This window comes from Triturus cristatus, chromosome 12, assembly GCF_964204655.1.
Source record: "Triturus cristatus chromosome 12, aTriCri1.1, whole genome shotgun sequence".
NCBI classification, from domain to species: domain Eukaryota; kingdom Metazoa; phylum Chordata; class Amphibia; order Caudata; family Salamandridae; genus Triturus; species Triturus cristatus.
Window position 1 is genome coordinate 91,329,760 of NC_140595.1, and position 18,689 is coordinate 91,348,448.

At 49.1% G+C, this 18,689-nt stretch overlaps 1 protein-coding gene across 3 annotated transcripts in view; it reads right to left on the reverse strand.

Moving 5' to 3' along the window:
* Positions 1-13,362: 13,362 nt before the first annotated feature.
* Positions 13,363-18,689, reverse strand: part of GON4L (gon-4 like) — a 246,766-nt gene continuing 241,439 nt past the window's right edge. For all 3 annotated transcript variants that reach the window (XM_085639371.1, XM_085639370.1, XM_085639369.1), the window contains 2 exons: positions 15,692-15,794; positions 13,363-14,645 (listed from right to left, as the gene is read on the reverse strand). In XM_085639371.1, coding sequence (XP_085495497.1) covers positions 14,496-14,645; positions 15,692-15,794 — 253 coding nt within the window. In that variant the 3' untranslated portion in view covers positions 13,363-14,495. The remainder of the gene's footprint in view (positions 14,646-15,691; positions 15,795-18,689) is intronic.

An 18,689-nucleotide genomic window follows, 5' to 3' on the forward strand; every position in this document is an offset into this window, starting at 1 on the left:
GTTTCCCACGAACTTGGTTTAAGGAACTAGATAGCCTGGCCACCAAGTTCCTTTGGAACGGTCAGAGACGTCGCTTGGTCTTGTCCTAATGCCGGATCCCATCCTTCAATGGAGGAATGGGCATGACTAACCCATACCTGTATTACTTGGCGACCCGCTTACTTACGATGCACGATTGGTTCAACGGAGGCTGGTCAGATCCAGCATACAGGGTGGAACTCAGTATCTTGGGCCTACCCAGGATCCAGGAGATGATGATGTACGGGGGACTGTCTCTAGATCTTTGCCCATGGTGACACAGGGGGTTCTCCTGGCCTGGCGCGCCTCCTTGCGCCATACCCAGTGGTTGAACAAGCTAACCCAATACACGCCACTCTGGCAAGGCTCCTGACTTCGGGAGGTCAGCAGCCTAGAAGGATTCAGGGCTTGGGACCTTATTGGCATCTCGTAACTCGGAGACGTATGGGGAGGCGACCACATGTGCACTTTTCAAGACTTATAAACCCGATACTCCCTACACTCCTCTCAGTTTTACAGGTATCTGCAGCTACGCCACGCCCTCCACAGCCACATATCCAGTGGCACCTCACTACTGGAATACAGTGCACCAGAGGCGCAAAGCATGACAGGTAACTTGGGGAAGGGAGGGATCTCCCGTATCTACTGATCCTTAACACCCCAACACGTCAGACAGACTAAGGGATCAGTGGGAGGGATGGATCGAGCCTCTGGAGGAGGAAGACTGGAGAGACGCACTGATGGTACCCAAAACAGTCACCACTTCCGCTAGGCTCCGTTTGGTCCAGCTATACTACTTACATACCGCTTACCTAACACCAAAACGCCTCCACAGCGCACGGCTACGAGCCAATGCATCATGCTCACCCTGTAATCAGGATCAGGCAGATTTCTTTCAGATGGTATGGAACTGCCCCGTCATCACGTGATACTGGGACTCCATAGAGATGGAGCTCACAGAGGTTCTGGGCTGGAAGGGCCCACATGAGCTGTTAAATGTACTCCTGGGAATCACTGACGGGTTGGACGGGTCTAGAGCCGACAAATTATTTTTAAATACAGCCAGGATGGAGGGACAATTCGGCCAACTGGTTGAATCCTGCCTCATAACGAAATGGCATAGAGGAGTGAATTGGTGCGCAGCACAGGAGAGACCTATGTACGAGGTGAGAGGGTGTCCGGCGAAATATCGCAAAGTCTGGGGCAAATGGTTGGGGCCACTACAATAATAATACCTCATTCGTGGGATTGTGAGCGAGACTTTGTTTTGTCATCTTCTTTGTAATCATGTACTCCAGGGGCCTTCTCTGTAGGGTAACATGACGACGCCCTACAATTGCTGCGAAATGCTGTATTTGATAAATGCTGTTTTTTTCCACGGTTTTAAAAACCAATAAATTTGATTATAAAAAAAAACAAGGAATCGCAGGTAGGACATAGTGTGCTGCAACACCGGTTTGCCATTGCATCCACATTTCAACCTAAGCTATCCAAGCAACAAAACACAGCTACGTAATCAGATGCACTGCCTATGAATCCAGAGAAGGATTCATGATGCAAAATGAAATGGTTACTTACCAGTAGGAGTAGTTTTGCAGCCTAATGAGTTTATTCTGGATTCACATGCGACCCACCGCCTCCCCGTAAAGCGTAAGAGCAAACAGGCGAGTTTAGTAACACTACAAAGCAAGGAACATTGCAACCGGGTCAGATGCCAAGAGAAAAAAGAATCTGAAAATGGTGACCACGCAGAGGAACTTCCAGGGCGCCATCTGATGTTATACAGGGGATGGACTTATCACCGACGGTGGTAGACGACGCCCAAACAGCAACAAAAACAAGCATTGGCATAGCCAATAGGTCTCGCCTTTGGGACCTTATAAGTGTTTAGCCATGCAACAGTTGCATAACTAAATACTTATAAGGTCCCAAAAGCGAGACCTATTGGCTATGCAAAGCGGCCGTGAAAGTGAAAGTAATCGCGCAAATGCGCGGCACGTGCGCCCGTGCACATGCACTGTAGCTCTAGGCTGGCCTGGTAGCACTTTTTGGATCCCTCTCAATAAGTCTCGCCAGACCAGCGCATGCGCTGGGTCAGGCGAGACCTAAAAGAGAGGGAGAGATGAAGGACAAACACAATTCAGGACCCAAACACTAGTAGCAGAATAGATGTACAGTATGTGAATCCAGAAAACTCTTCAGGCAGCAAAACTACTCCTACTAGTAAGTAACCATTTTGTTATATGCCAGATTTATTGGCCTTGCCAATGCTAGTTATTGTACATAAATAAGTGATACAAAGGTCATGCTGTTTTTTATGATGTTTTAACTTCATTATTTATTGTTACGTTTCTAAGGTTGTGCCTCTGAAAGAATAAAGCTACTATACTGAAAAAATTATACGTGCCTGAACCTCATTCTCAGTTAGTCATCTCTTCATATGACAGAACCTGTGCTTAGCTGAAGGTGGGCCTTGTCCTTGGTATGCAGCACAGACTTTATATGTGTTGGAGAGGGTTATCACTCTTGAACCAAAGCATGAGCTCTTCACTACACTTCTGGAAGGTGTTGGGGTTAATTCTTCCAACTTATCCCACTGCTGTTATCCACATCTGCTTAACAGAGCAGAAAAATGAGCAATTGTGTAATGTAGGAAAGTTCCACTTTTTGCATGGTTGCCCCCACTTTTTGCCAAACTGTTGATGTACTTTGACTGAGTATGCCCTGGATTCCTGCCAATCAGGTACCCAGGGCTTATGTTCTTTCCCTAAATTGTACTGTTGCAAAACCAAATTGGCAACTCTCTGGCCACATGTAAGTCCCTTGTAAAGGTTCCATAGGTACTAAGGGCATTGTGGCCAGGGAAGGTCTCTAAGGACTGCAGCACTTATTGTGCCACCCTTAGAGGCCCTGTACCTTTACACCGACACACTGCCATTGCAGGCTGCGTGTTTTAGTGCAGAACAAAGTGAAACGTCGACATGGCACATATCCCTGTGTGCTATGCCTACAAACCACTGTCCTGGCATAGGTAAGCCACCTCCTAACTGGGTGCACTATACCAGTGGTGAGGGTATAGGTGCATGAGCCCTGTACCCCTACAGTGTCGAAGTCAATTTTCAGACATTGTAAGTGCAGTAATGCCATTAAGAGTATATGATTTTGGGAGTGTGTCATTATGAACGCCACAGCACCATAATGGCTTCTTGAAAACGGGGAAGTTTGGTATCAAACTTCTGAGCACATTAAACCCACACTGATTCCAGTGTGGGATTTAATAAAAAATGCACTCAGAGGCCATTTTAGAGATGCCCCCTAAAAAAACACCTAAGTCAAGTGTCCTGGCTAAGTGGCTGTTCGCCAGCTGCCACCACCAGACATGTTTCTGGACCCCTGGGTGGAAAGCCTGCATCTCTCGTGGTCCTGAAACAATACACATCCTGGGACAATGTGCCAAGCCTCCTCCCCTAGGATGGGCAGAGTCCACGAAGGGGAAGCTTCAAAGGCTTGCCTCCTTTGCGAGCTGGCCCCCACCGGTTCTGGCCCCCACTGGTTCTGACCCCCACTTTGGGTGGCAGAATCAGCGGGAAACAAGTTAGGAGGAGAGGTGTGCCCACCTTTGCCAACCCCACCCCTCAGGTGGGGAAGGTGAGGTGCAACACAGCTCTCAGTTCCTGCCATCTTGCAGACAGGGGGACCAAGCCAACCAGAGTGAGGGTTATGCCCCCCTCCCAATGGAGGGTGGCATAACGGGGTGTGCCCAGCCCAAGGAAGGGACACATTGGATCCGGCCTGTAACGCCCCTAAATCTAATATTTAGGGGCAACCCCGAACATTCCCTCAGACAAGAAAAGAGAAGAAGAAGTCCCGAAGAAGCTGTGCTGAACTAAGAAGTGGAGGATGCCCATTGACTTGATTTCCACCTCAAACCTGCTCCAGAGAAATCCCGCCAAGTTCTGCAGCCAGCAGCCCCCAATAACCCAGAGGACCTGCCCTCCCAAACCAAGACTGTCTCCCGTGAGCACCGGATTTGCTCACCCACAGACTCTGGCCAAATCTGCGAGTCTGCACCACTCTGCACCCGACGCCCACGGCCCGAGTTCGAGTGGCCCAACATCACGGGGAGGTTTCCCAGGCGAACCTGACCTGAGATCAGGTGATCTCTGACCTGCCTCGAATCTCCAAACGATGCATGCAACCCCTTTTTGGAGGATCCCCCGACCATGACCAGAGCCGGTAAGAAAAACGAGACGCCTAAAGACACCCCTGTACCAAACATCCCAAGGCTTTGGGTGACCCAGCTTTCCCAGGCATCCCAACTTACCTCTCCAACTGGTGGTCGCCTCCAGAAGATCTTTGTCCCCGAGCCTGCAGTCTTTGTTGAAACCAGAGAATCCCCAATGAAATCAACAGGGCACCCGACGCCAAACCAGCTCCCTGCAACCAGCCGCCTCTGTGCCGCATTGAGTACATCTTGTGTGGTAAATCGGATCCCCCTTTGCCCTGAGCTTAACACCAGGAGCTTTGCTCCCACAACCTTGTGGCCTGCTTGTAAGCAGCCACTAACTGGAGGCCCCCTATCCCCGTTTGGATAACATTGGGCCTCCGGACTCTGCACCCAGCCGCCCTAGTGCCGCTGAGGGTGCTTTGAGAGTGCACCCTCTACCCTGGGGAAACCCTGGTTCTAACCCCAGAAACCAAACTCCCACAATCAAGTACTTACCTGTAAACCGATAACTTCATTTTCTCCCATAGGGCTGCATTGACAGCTATTCTTTGAAAATTGTTTCAAGTGTGGAGTTGGTTTGTATGAAACTCAAAGAAACTGCAAATATACAAAAACTTGCTTGTACTGTTCAACCTGCCTTTAAAAGTACCATTTACACTTACCTGCTTGGTTCTAGAAAATAAATACAAATAAATAATATTTTTCTACAAAAAAAAAAATAATTGGTCTGAGTGTGTGATATCATTTCTTGCCTGAGTGTGTACAACAAATGCTTAACACTGCGCTTTAACCCCTTCGCCGCGGCACGAATTTTGCCGCGCCGCTGGGGGGGTTCGGGGTGTTAGCGGCGCCGCCATGCTCGTGACGGAACCACTCCGTCATGAGCCACGGGCGCGCTGTGCTCATGACGGAGTGGTTCCGTCACGACTCCGCCCACTTGCATTGTTCGCCCGCACAGGCGGGGAATCAGTGCCGCGAGGGCGGAGCGGCCGCCAACGGCCGCAGCATGACGGAACCACTCCGTCATGAGCACACGGTGCCCGTGGCTCATGACGGAGTGGTTCCGTCATGAGCAGGCAAGGGGTTAATAAAGCCTTACTGCTCACCTACACTACCACACATAGAGAGTAAGGTATTATCTACTTTTATCTCTGCCTACGTTTGGGGTTCCACTTACTATATTCTTAGCACCTGCCTATCACCTCTTTCCTTCCTATTTTCCTTGTAAGGTGGTGGGCCTGAGTTTACTGTTGGATTAAACAGTCTAATCCTAGCAGTTGAGACTATTAGGGAATCTGGTTCTGAATGCATGTAGAGATGGTCTAGTAGGATATCATTCATGATAATGATGGAGTAGTGCCCCCATATCCAATTTATCACTCTCTACTCCCACACCCTCCTGTTTAAGAGGATCTTTAAGAGGACCCCAGAGATACTCTTAACTAACATCCTCCCCCTCTTCATGTAAGATACTGAAACTGCCATGACGGAGAAATATCCCTGACTTTCCTCAATGCCATCACTATCTCCCCTTGGTATTTTGTGTGTCCCTTTTAGAATCATTTAAGTCTTCATTGCTTCGCTAAAAGTATTATTTCTTATCATCTAGCATTTGACTTTTTTTTGACTTTCAAATAAATGTGTATCTTTTTCGACTCTGCAAGCCTTTGTAATTTTCTGGACCTAGACCAATCTTTTAAAGTAGAGAGCGGTCAGGCTAAGGAGGAAAGGAAAATTAGTACCCCTGTTAGAAATTGTATGAAATTTTTATTTCCCTTTTTATCAAGTGTAAATTGATTAATTAGAACCTCTCTGATATTTTGAGATGCATCTGAGGAACAAGTTACTTACCTTCGGTAACTATGTATCTGTAAGAAACATTAGTTAGTTAGATTCCTCACCTTAGAATATCCCCAGGCGTCAGGCTGGATCCGGAAAGATTTTTAATCAGCAATACCCCTTGCGCGCCGCTAGGCGTCGTCTGCGGCTCCGCGTCCGTCGTCGGAATGACATCGTCGGAGTACTTAGACGCCGCCCTCGCGCGCTGACGTCAGTTCGTGTACATAGCTTTCCGCGCCAGGAACGCAGAGCCATGCAAGAGACCGACACTGGTCCCAAATAAGGGCCCTGAAAAGGATAAACTTAACCCTAGATGTCAGTTCGCAGAACGGGGAGGATGGGTGGGTCGGTGAGGAATCTAACTAACTGATGTTTCTTACAGATACATCGTTACCGAAGGTAAGTAACTTGTTCATCTGAAAGAAACACGTTAGTTAGATTCCTCACCTTAGAATAGATACCCCAGCAATACCAACCCCGGTGGTGGGTCTGCGAACCAAGATCACACCAGAAAGTCCTGGAGAACAGAACGGCCAAAGAAGCCATCCCTCCGGACTTGGCTGTCCAGGCAATAGTGCTTGGCAAACGTATGCAGTGAAGCCCACGTCGCCGCCTGACAGATGTCCCGCAAGGGAACTCCTCGGCCCAGGGCAGTAGTAGCCGCTGTGGCCCGGGTGGAATGGGCCCTCAACCCAACAGGAGGGTTCTTTTTTGCCAAAGAGTAACAAAGCTTAATACACAACACGACCCACCGTGAGATGGTCAGTTTGTGTACCGCTTTTCCCTTCTTAGCTCCTACGTATCCAACAAAAAGTTGGTTGTCCACCCGGAACTGTTTGGTGCGGTCCAAATAAAAGGACAGCGCTTGTTTTGGGTCCAGACGGTGGAGCCTCTCTTCCTCTTTTGAAGGATGCGGAGGCGGAAAGAAGGTGGGCAACGTGACAGATTGCCCGAGGTGAAAGGGGGTCACCACTTTCGGTAGAAAAGAAGGACGAGGCCGGAGGACAACCTTGTCCGGATGAACAGAAAGAAAGGGAGGCTTAGATGACAGAGCCTGGAGCTCACTCACCCGTCTAGCCGAGGTGATAGCTACCAGGAACGCAGTTTTCAGGGTCAGAAGACGAATGGGACAGTTGTGAAGAGGCTCAAAAGGAGCGCACATCAGAAAAGTCAGAACAAGATTCAAGTCCCACTGAGGCATTACGAAGGGGACAGGAGGGAACATGTGAGTAATGCCTTTGAGAAAACGGGAAACAACAGGGGACTTGAAAAGAGAAGGCTGATCAGGAAGCCGTAAGAAGGCAGAGATTGCAGCAAGATAACCTTTCAAGGTGCCCAAAGGAGAGCCCTGCTGGGCCAAAGAAAGAAGAAAGAGTAGAACCTCAGAAAGAGGGGCGGAAAGGGGATCCACAACCTTTGCTGTGCACCATGCCACAAATTTGTTCCACCGGCAGGCGTATACCGTCTTTGTGGAGGGACGCCTGGCTGCCAGAATGACATCACAGACTTCATGAGGCAAGTCAAATGGCATCAACTGCCGCTGCTCAATCTCCACGCATGGAGGTGGAGGCTGGACAGGTTCGGGTGGAGGACCGTCCCCTGCTGCTGCGACAGAAGGTCCTCCTGAAGAGGCAGTCGTATCGGGGGATCGATTGACATACTGAGTAGCTCGGGATACCAGAACCTTCGTGCCCAATCCGGAGCCACTAAGATAACTTGGGCCCGGTCGCGCCTGATCTTCTTCAGCACTCTGGGCAGAAGTGTTATAGGCAGAAAGGCGTACAACAGACCGCAACTCCACTCGCGACGAAAAGCGTCTCCGAGCGAGTGCTGCCTTGGAAATTCCAATGCGCAGAACTGCTGACATTGCGCGTACTCTTCGGTGGCGAATAGATCTAACCAAGGCTCTCCCCACTGCAGAAAGAGACCTTGCGCCACGTCCGAGTTCAGACGCCATTTGTGATCCATCATGCATCGGCGGCTGAGTTCGTCTGCTCTGGCGTTCAGAGAGCCCGCCAGATGTTGAACCACCAGGGTGATGCAGAGCCTCCTGACAAAGGGTCCACGACCCCACCACACCCTGTTTGTTGCAATACCACATGGCGGTGGTGTTGTCCGTGAACACCTGCACAACACTTCCCTGGACAGAGGGAAGGAAGGCTTTCAGTGCAAGCCGGATCGCTCTCAGCTCCAAAAGGTTGATGTGGAGGTGAGTCTCCGCTGGAGACCAGAATCCTCTGATCTCCGCCTCTCCCATGTGGCCACCCCATCCCAGGAGGGAGGCGTCCGTCACTACTATGTGCTCCGGTTGGGGTAGGTAGAGGCATCTGCCGCTGAACCAATCGCGGTCCGTGAGCCACCACTGCAACTGTTTCGCAGTGCCCTCCGAGATCAAGACATGGTCGGACAGGTTGCCTCGATGCTGGGCCCACTGAAACTTCAGGTCCCACTGCAGAGCCCGCATTCGCCACCTGGCGTAATGCACCAACAGGATGCAGGAGGCCATCAGCCCCAGAAGCCGCAGCACCAACCTGACCGAAACCCAGGATAGAGGCCGAAAGATGGGAATCAGAGCCTGAATATCCCGGACCCGCTGTTCCGGAGGATAAGCCCGGAACTGCGCCGAATCGAGAACCGCTCCGATGAAGAGGAGCTTCTGGGAGGGACTCAGGTGTGACTTCGGCACGTTGATGGAGAACCCCAGCAAATGCAGGAGGTCGGCAGTAGTCTGGAGGTAGGAGACGACTTGCTGGGGCGAGCCCACCTTCAACAGCCAGTCGTCGAGATAGGGGAAGACTGGAACCCCCGATCTGCGCACATGAGCTGCGACCACCGCCATCACTTTCGTGAACACCCGAGGGGCACTGGTGAGGCCGAAGGGGAGCACGGTGAACTGAAAGTGCTTCTGACCCACCGTGAACCGCAGGTAACGCCGGTGGGCCGGCAGGACGGGGATGTGAAAATAGGCGTCCTGCAAGTCCAACGCTACCATCCAGTCTCCAGGGTCGAGGGCAGCCAGAACCTGAGCTAAAGTTAGCTTCTTGAACCGTTCCTTCCGGAGGAAGGTGTTGACGCTCCTGAGGTCCAAGATAGGGCGTAGGCCCCCTTTGCCCTTCTTGGGAACCAGAAGGTAGTGGGAATAGCAACCACGGCCTACTTCTGGACCAGGAACGCGCTCGACGACCTCTTTGGCCAAGAGGGCCGTAACTTCCTCCCGCAGAAGATTCAAGTGATCCTCCGATATACGGTGGCACTGCAGTGGCATGGCTGGAGGGGTCGCCTCGAAGGGGAGGGAGTAGCCCCTTCGGACGATTTGCAGCACCCACCTGTCCGAAGTGATGTTGCGCCAGTGGAGCAGGTGATGGCGAACTCTGCCGCCCACTGGCGTGGAATGGGCCTGAAAGCTCGGACTAGGAGGGCTTTGAGGCGGATGCTGCCGGGGTGGATGTGGACTGACTGCGTGGTCCTCTAGAACCGCCACGGCGGAACCCACGTCCGCAACCGCGTGCAGGTTGGTTCTGCGGCCGGTGACTAGGCGGACGTGAGGAGGCGCCCCTTCCTTGGCAACGAAAGGCGGAAGCGTGCGGCCGAGAGACCCAAAGACGTGGCTGTAGCCCGGGAGTCCTTAAAACGAGCCAGCGCACTATCCGCCTTCTCACCAAAAAACCGAGCGCCATCAAAGGGCATATCCATGAGGGTACTCTGGACATCCCCCCAAAAAAGACGTGGACCGCAGCCAGGCGTGGCGCCGGAGCGCCACTGTGGTGGAAATCGCCCTACCCAGCGAGTCCGTGGTGTCAAGTCCACACCGGATGGCATGTCGCGCTGCATCTCGCCCGTCAGCAAGTGCCTGGGAGAGACATGTCCGGGCCTCCTCCGGACACAGTAGCAGCACGTCCTTCACCGCATCCCACAGAGAGTGGGAGAAACGGTCCAAGAGGCAAGCGGTGTTCAAAGACCGCAGGCCCAAACTCAGGGAAGAGAACAGTTTCTTTCCGAACTGTTCCAGCCTCTTGGATTCCCGATCCGGAGGAGCAGACGGGAAGGAGGATTGGGAAGTGGAGGCCTAGATAACCAGGCTCTCGGGGGTGGGGTGTTGGGACAGGAAACTGGGGTCGCCCCGAGCAGGGCGGTGGCGCCGGGCCACATTCCGATCCACAGGAGGAACGGTGGAGGGCTTGGACCAAGTGCCCTGCAGAACGTTGATGAGGGCCTCATTGAACTGCAGCAGAGGCTCTGTGGAGCTTGCTGACGGTTGAAGCACCTCTGTGAGGATATTAGTCCTCACGGCCACAGCAGGCAACTCGAGCCCCAGGGCTTCGGCCGCCTTGCGCAGCACCACTGAAAAAGCTGCACCTTCCTCCGAAGCCACCGTCCGGCGAAATGTCCAGACCACTGGCATCCCCCAGTTCGTCTGCCCAGTCCTGTGAAAGTTGACCCTGGAGGGCCATAGGGTCCTCAGACCCCTCCCAGTCGCTCCCGTCATCAGATTCCTGATAAACAGGAGGAACGATCGGAGCCGGACGGTAGATGAAACGGTCATCCATCGGCGCCGTGCCGGCGTCGGGTCCGGACAGGGGCTAAACTGTGGAACGGCGTCGTCCGGAGACGGCGCCGGAGGTGGGACCGGTGTCGGCGCCAGCGGAGGAGGCGTCGTGAGGTCGACCGGCGCCGACAGAGATCCAGGCCTGGATCCCTCGGGGACCTGTGGCGTCGGGACCAAAGTCATCGCCGGGGCCGGAGCCGCCGGCACACGAGGTCGCCCAGTCGAGCCCGCGGGGCCCGAAGGCGCACCGGCAGGCGTCGACGGCGGAGCCAGGCCCCTCATGACCGCGAGGAAGGCACTGACCTCCGCCGGAGTCGCGTCAGTCCCAGGGACCGGCGGGTATGGAGACGGACGCGGCTCCTGCGAAGCCGCGGGGGTGTGACCACCCTGACCCTCGGCCGAGTCGCGCGACCGGCGAGGGGAGTCCGAAGAGCAGTGTCGCCTCTTGGACTTCTTTGATCGCTTCGACTTACCCGAAGACTTCAAGCCCGACGAGCGATGATGGTGACTTCGGCTCCGCGACCGGTCCTTGGACCTCCTCCTGGACCGGGACCGTGAGCGGAGCTGAGTGCCGAAGCTCAAGAAGCTTACGGGACCGCTCCCGCCTAGCCTTCGAGGTCAAGGCCTGACAATCGGGGCACGACTCCGAGTCGTGGTCGGCCCCCAGGCAGTAAAGGCACCGGCGATGGTGATCCGTCACCGACATCAGGTGATGACAGGCGTCACAGGCCTTAAATCCAGGCATCCTACCGGCACCAGAGTCGAGTCGACAAAAGACCAAAAAGAGTCAAAATGTTTAGTCAAAAATTGACTAAGGGGTAAGCTCTTCCCGGATCGGAACTGTCTGGCGCGGAAAAAGAAGAACTGACGTCAGCGCGAGAGGGCCGCGTCTAAGTACTCCGACGACGTCATTCCGGCGCACGACGCCGACGACGGACGCGGAGCCTCAGACGACGCCTAGCGACCCGCAAGGGGTATTGCTGACGAAAAATCTTTCCGGATCCAGCCTGAGGCCTGGGGATATTCTAAGGTGAGGAATCTAACTAACGTGTTTCTTTCAGATACTGTAATACCAAGGAAATATTTGTATTGTGTATTTATTTATTCTTAGTATGCTTTTATGGTTTTAATTAACCGAATAAAGTGAATCTGACTGACTGAAGTAGAGAGGCATTTTTAATCACCCCCCACACTTTTGTTTGGCACTACACTCTATCCCCAACACCAGTTGGCTCACATTGGTGTAACCTCTGTCACAGTGTTCATAGTGGCTCTTCTTCTGCCTGATTTAGAAAAGTTGTAGCCCACTCCACTACTACATTTGCTAGTGTTATTAGGAGGGACTGGACGATGAGCATGCCACCCAAGGGCAGGCGAGGGTTTTTCTCTTAAAAGATTATTCTTTTTGGGCCTACGTTTTTATTCTAAGTTAAGCACCACTTTTGTGTTTCTGTTCCAAACAGACCCCACACTGTCCTATTGTTGTGTTTTGTGTATTTGGGGTTGTGTTTTGTGTATTTGGGAGAGATGTTGGTTGGGTCCCTAAAATCTCCTTCCTTGACACTCTGTGCGTTTGTAGATCAGTTTTTAATGCCATGGCATGATAAGCCCACCTTTTCTCCTATTGTTCCTTCTATATTTTCAGCTGAAAACCACACAAGCCTCACACCCAGTTATAATGTGGTTCAATGGGGCGACATTAATTGCACCAATTGATACCTAGGTCTTTACCAATTGCAAAACCTAAACACTGTTTCCATGACCAAACGCAGGGGCATCCATGAGAACACAGTAGATAAACAAATTGAACCTTATCAATCAAATCTTAAACCTTCTACACTCAAAATGCTGAACCTTTCCCGATGCTGAAAATATCCCAATGACCCAAAAACAATTACCTGAAAACTGTGGTCACACAATGGAATATTATGGACATACGGACAAAGTTTTAAGGGGCCCATGGACTCATCCTATAGTCGACACCCAAATTAGGATGTTTATCCAGACATGCATGTTTTTACGGTCCAACCAGCATGTGAATCTAGAACAACCTCTTGCTGCAAACTTGCCCACTGCTTTACTCACATAAGCAACTTGTTTCTTATTAAAGGTTTTCGAGCTGATTTCACACCCAGGAATGCACTTCACACTGCTTAAATAAGCAGATTGTATTAGGGAAAAATGTAACCTTTGTGAGAAAAAAGGTAAAGATAACATAATCAAACATAAAAGTGGTCAAAAAGAGCATGTGTTAGCATGGACTTTACTCAAAGCACTGCACGCATAACTAGTTAGAACCAAGATGGAAAAGAAAGAGTTGGAATACACCATAGTGAGCCCTACATAGTCTTAATGTCTGACAATCAACAACACTGGGACTTCTCTTATACTTTACTCAATCTTAGGTCTAACAGGCCTGAACATTCTGGTTTTTCACCTACAGTCTTGTACTTGTCAGTCACTCTTCCCTCTCTGTCCGCCTCCTATGCCCAACTATGACAATGCTTCCTTTGGTTCACACATGGGGACTAAAATAATGAGGGAGGGTCGGGAGCACTGCCTTATGCTCTGCAACCATCTGCAATGAAACCCCCAAGACTGTAGTTAGGTCACAGGATTATTTCAAAGGCTGTAACTCCACGGCAGTGCAATAAAGGCCATGATCCTTTTACAGAAATGTTGAGAAGAGAAGTAGGTTCACAGGCTGAGTACCATAGCTTTGGAAACCAAGTTGCACATTTTTGTTTTTTATTAGGACAAAAGTACAAACTTAACTGTGCTCTTTTCCTTTGTAAGGAAACACAACTCCCTTAAACATTTACAAATATTACAAAGTCAGTAACTCCCTCTCTGCTCCCAACAGTTCTGTGCTGATGCACTATTTACATATTTACTCGGTGCAGCTGGAAAGGTCCTCTAGAAGATCCAGATTGGATGTGAAGCCATACTGGAAAGAAGAAGACAGATGGGTGAAATATTTCACCTTCAGAAATGTCAACCTGTTTTGATTTCTTTAGCTGTTTCAAACATAGAAAAGTTTCTTGGGCACTACAGGGCACTGACAACACCCTTTCTCCCAAATTACCAGCTGAAGGAAACTTAACTTTTACTCAAAGATTCACATCTTATGTTTCACTGATGACCTTATGTGGCAAGCATAAGCCATTTCCCTTGTGTCGGCATGCTCCAGTCAAAACTTCTCAAGTGTGCATACGTTCTATGCAGAGCAGTCTTCATCATGTTCTGCACTATTCATCAGCAATTCCTGGGTTCCAGGAATGCAGACCATGTCTTACCACGACCTGCGTCTCTGAGGACCCTCCATGTCTTCGGTACTACAATCAGATGTCCTATGGTTTGTGCTGCTAAGAACATGGAAATCGCTGTGAGGATAAACATCCATTCTGCGATATATTGTTAAAGGATGTGTCAATGAGGTGACCTTTGCAGAGCTAGTGGTTCAATTGCCTGAGAAGCCTGCAGCTCATGACGAGGGAATTTTTCTCCACAGAAACAAAGCTCCTCGGTCCATCCACAGGATGTTTGTGATGCATGCTTTGCAAATGGGCTATACTGCACAATGTTTTTTTTCTGTTCAGCAGCAATTTGTCCCCAGTGCTCATTCAGCAATTTGTCCCCATTGCTCATTCACCCTGAACCCAGTTCCGAGCTGTCCCTGCTGTACCCATTAGATGTAGACAGATGGCCCAGGCTACAAGTGGTGTGCTTCTTTGCACTTGTACAAGGGCCTTTTCACTGACAAAGATGGTGGGCATCAATCCAGCGCTGTGCCAGTGTGTTCATTTTCTCCTTCATCTAAGGCGGTACCATGCCATCAATGGATTCAAATCACCTTTGCACTCATCATTCATCTTGTTCCTCCTCGGATAGTGCCAGATCGCGGTCTGATAACTGGTCTGTGTTGCTAGTGCTTGTTGCATCTTCTTCCTCCTCTGAGCTGACTTCACATGAAGTGTGAAATAGTCTCATCAGCTCCCTAAACCGGCGGGAAATCTGGAGGATGGAACAGAAACAAAGATGTCAGTCAAGGAACTTAAAAACTCTTTCGCCAATTCCCCCCCTGTCAATAGCCTATCACTCTCATCCATTTTGCATTCCCTGCTATGCCACTTTCCTTTGTGCTGAAGATTTCTATTTGAGGAACCAACAGTCTCTAGTTTGAAACAAGTCTCACATTACCACTATTCAATTCTCTTCTATCGTTTCCTACACATTAAATGTATCATTGTGGATGTTGTTTACGATATGAATTCTCATCTTCCTGCAAGACTGCTCTTGGCAGTTTATCTAATCTAAGCCTGCTTCAGACCCCAACACTTATTTCCAAGTATAGCGTCCAACTTGTCTACTTCCACCTAGTGTTGAGGATCCCTCATCATCCAAGGTTGTCCTCTCTCTAGCAATGTCCCCTGTGATTTAATAGTCAATCAATCAACTTTATTTTGGTTGAATTACCATAAAAGTGCAACATGAACAGTACATAATGAAATTAGTTAAAATACATAATAAAATTCCTATATTTCAAAACACAAGGAACAATTGTCAAGAGTTAGCTAATACCAAGTGACAGCCAACATCATCAGGCCTTCCTCCAATTATCCAAGTAAAACTAATAGCAGCAAAAGCCTCTAAAAAGACCTAAAAGTGGGCAAAAAAAGGGTCAGCTATGCTGTCTAGGTTCTCCAGAGGACATATCCTAAAAATACCGAGAATGCTTTCCCAAGCTAAGACACCATATAAAAATAAAAAATAAATGGTTACAGTTAGCACAATTAAAAAACAAATAATTAAAGACTTTTGCACTTTTCTCCTAATACCCCACATAGGGACTGAACATGCCACCAGCGGTCTTGGACCCGTCCCTAAAATTTGCAAAGCCTCATCATAGTTGCGAGTTCCTAACTGCTTACATACAGACTTAAGCCATTTCTCTCTAGGGAGCGTATATGCTGGACTAATAGATTTGTTAATAATCTTTCTTCCAGTCTTGGGTTCTCAACAACCCAACTCTTCAGTTTGCATTAGCCCGTGTCTTATACCTCAGTGGGAGTTTTGTGTCCCAGCTGCTGGGAGATGGCACTGAAAGTCTCCTGGTGGGCTCCCTGCTCCTGGCAGGTAGTGAGTATGACTCGGTCAGCTTCCCTGGAAAGGAGATAACAAGAAGCAATCATTAATATTCTAGGAGCATTGGAAGACACTATACGAGCAAACATTTTCTATCCCTCTTCTCTTGGCTGACCATTTGTGAAGTGGCATCAGCCTCCGATAATAAACCCTGATCAGGCAACCTTTTATTAGAGAGCTGAACTTAATGCACTGGTACATTTAGCTCCTTTTCACTATCATAGGATATGTGCAAAAACTCATTTTAAGAAACATGCTCCATTTTCGGCATTCTCATGGTGAAGGCACTGAATAAAATGAGTTGACCAGAGGAAGAATTATTCTAGCTGGAATTTATCCTAAAAAGTGTTGAGCTTATATTAGCGGGGAGCAGTGGTTGACGCTCAAAAATCTCTAGATACCTAGGAAATATCCCTGATTTAGCGTAACGCATTACACCTATACAATTAGCACTTGTGGCTTGCCATTGTGTGCCCACAGTATCTGTGCTAGTCCCCCTGATACTGGCTTACGTAGGTGCTTGCCCTATGGGTGATGTTTATTGGTGCTGGTGAACTGTATCAACATGTATGGAATGGTGTGGAGGTGGGAAGTTTGTAATTTTATCCTGTGGGGCTCTATATCTGTAGGTTCCGGTTATGTTCTTTTGCTGGGAGGTGGTTCTCTCCATGGTAATTCCTATGGAGGGTGTGTCCCTGAGGATTCTTATGAAAGATATTTCTATGGGGAGTTATACAACGATCCTTTCCCTTGAACGTCACATAGTATGTCTCTTCCTGGGGGTGTCTGTTGTGCTTCTCTCTTTGGATGTTCCAATTCTGTCTGTAGAGGTGCCTCGGATGTTTCACTGTCTCTAGAGATTCCAACTTTAACTCCCTCCCAGGGAATGCCTCCGATGATTCTATCCCATTCAGTTCTAATAATGGTTTTCTTGCCTGACATTCTCATACAGGTTCTCACCTTGCAGAATTTCACTGATAGCCCTCTCTTCCTGGCGGTCCTCAGGTCATTCTTTTTGGGGAGACTGAGACTGTGGGTCTCTCATAAGTACTCTTTGTATTTTTTCTCTCTCTGGAGGCCCAATTGGTAATTCTATACCTGGTGTTTCCTATTAATTCTCAAACTAAAGGTTTCTGTGGATTTCCTCTTCCTTGAGGTGATGTATTGTGGTCCTCTTACTTTTGGTTCTCTGACCGTGGGGTCCTATGACAAATGTGTGCGATGTTGATTTGGTTCTCACCTAGTTTCCCAAGTTGGTTCACTTTTGTACAGAGGTTCAATGCTGGTTCTATTTCTTTAGAGATTTTTCTCGTGCATACATCCTTAGAATAAGAGATGTTATCATGCACAATATGGAGTCATATCCTGGCAAATCCTATGAATTGCCCCTTGCTACCCTTGGAAATCCTTTGATCATCCACCATGGCTGGTTACATAATGCCGATTCACATGGGTTGCTCCTTTCCCATACTGGAAGTATTCTAATGTATATAGAACACTTAATCGTCTTTGGCACAGAATATCCGCACAGATGCAATGCATGCATGCATGGCCGCGTCTATTCTCACACTTTCTGCAACTCCTATGCCCAGGCACAGTTACACTCCTCTACAGACTGTCTGAGAAGTCGCTACCAAATACTTCCACATAGGCCATGACTCACTCTTCCTACACATCGACATATTAGCACTTAACGCGTAAGCACCCTATCACATGCTCATTTTCATTTCAGATTCACCCAAGACTCGAAAACATGAGAAGACTAAGATCCTCAAGCACGACACGCACACCTATAGCTCCGTGGAGTTACTGATTAGTCTGCTTTCTATATGTGAATGTGCTTTAGCACTTCATCAGAGGTATAAAGCACTGTTTAAAACCAATAGGAAGAGAGGTTTATCAGTCAATCTTAAATCATCGGGGTTGCCATTCCACAGGGCAGAAAGGCCCTGCCGTTAGCTTTCTTTTTAACACTCTTTGGTAAACTCAGGAGATGTTATCAGTAGATCCAAGGGTTCTCCCTGCTGGGAAGTGTTTTGGGGCTTTTCCATTCCCTGCTTTGATCTTGAAACCAAGTTTGGAAACAGTATTTTAAAGAGGGTACTGGAAATATGGGCCTCCCTACATAGATTGGACTCATGGACCACCTCTCCCTTGGGGTAATCTACAGTGGTTAACTTACAGTTATCTTGTACCATATGCATTACCCATGGGTTGTGCCTATTGTGAGGTGGGTGTACAAGCTGTTATGGAGTTTAACTTATGTTACAGTACAGAGATTTGTACAGCAGGTGTTCTGCATTATGATACTTTTGCAATGCTGTATTCTAATTTCTGCTGCTAGGATTACACCATAGTTTTCCACATTGAGGGCAATCCATGGTGCTCCTCTCTCAGCAGTATGCCTAAGGGTGAACTCCCTTTGGGAATTATGTATGGTCCTTGCACTATTTGTTTGTGGGGCTAGCCTGTGATCTCTATTTAGCGTACCTATAGGTTTTACATACAGTGAAGGTTACCTCCAGTTTCACTCTGTTTTAAATGGCTTCCTACATTGTTCTCCCCCGGTGGGTGACCTTTGCTTAGTCTTGCTTTGTGTTTCCTACAAAGGTGTAACTCTGGTGGTTTGTTTGAGGGAGCTCCTGTGGTGGTGCATATGGCTCTGCTCTACCAGGGGGTAAACCATGGTATTGCTTCTTTGTCACTGTGAGTTATAGATGTAAGCTATCTCTAGGACATATGTTTGGTAAGAGTATTGTTAAGAATGTCTGGTGTTCTCTTCCTAAATGGCAACTATGTATTTTTTCGGCACAGGGGCATGTCATCCTCACTAAATGCACTCCACAGTTTCACTGTTTGGTGGTTTATGTTGTAGGTTCTCTGTGGAGTCTAGTATTGTGCCCCTCACAGGAG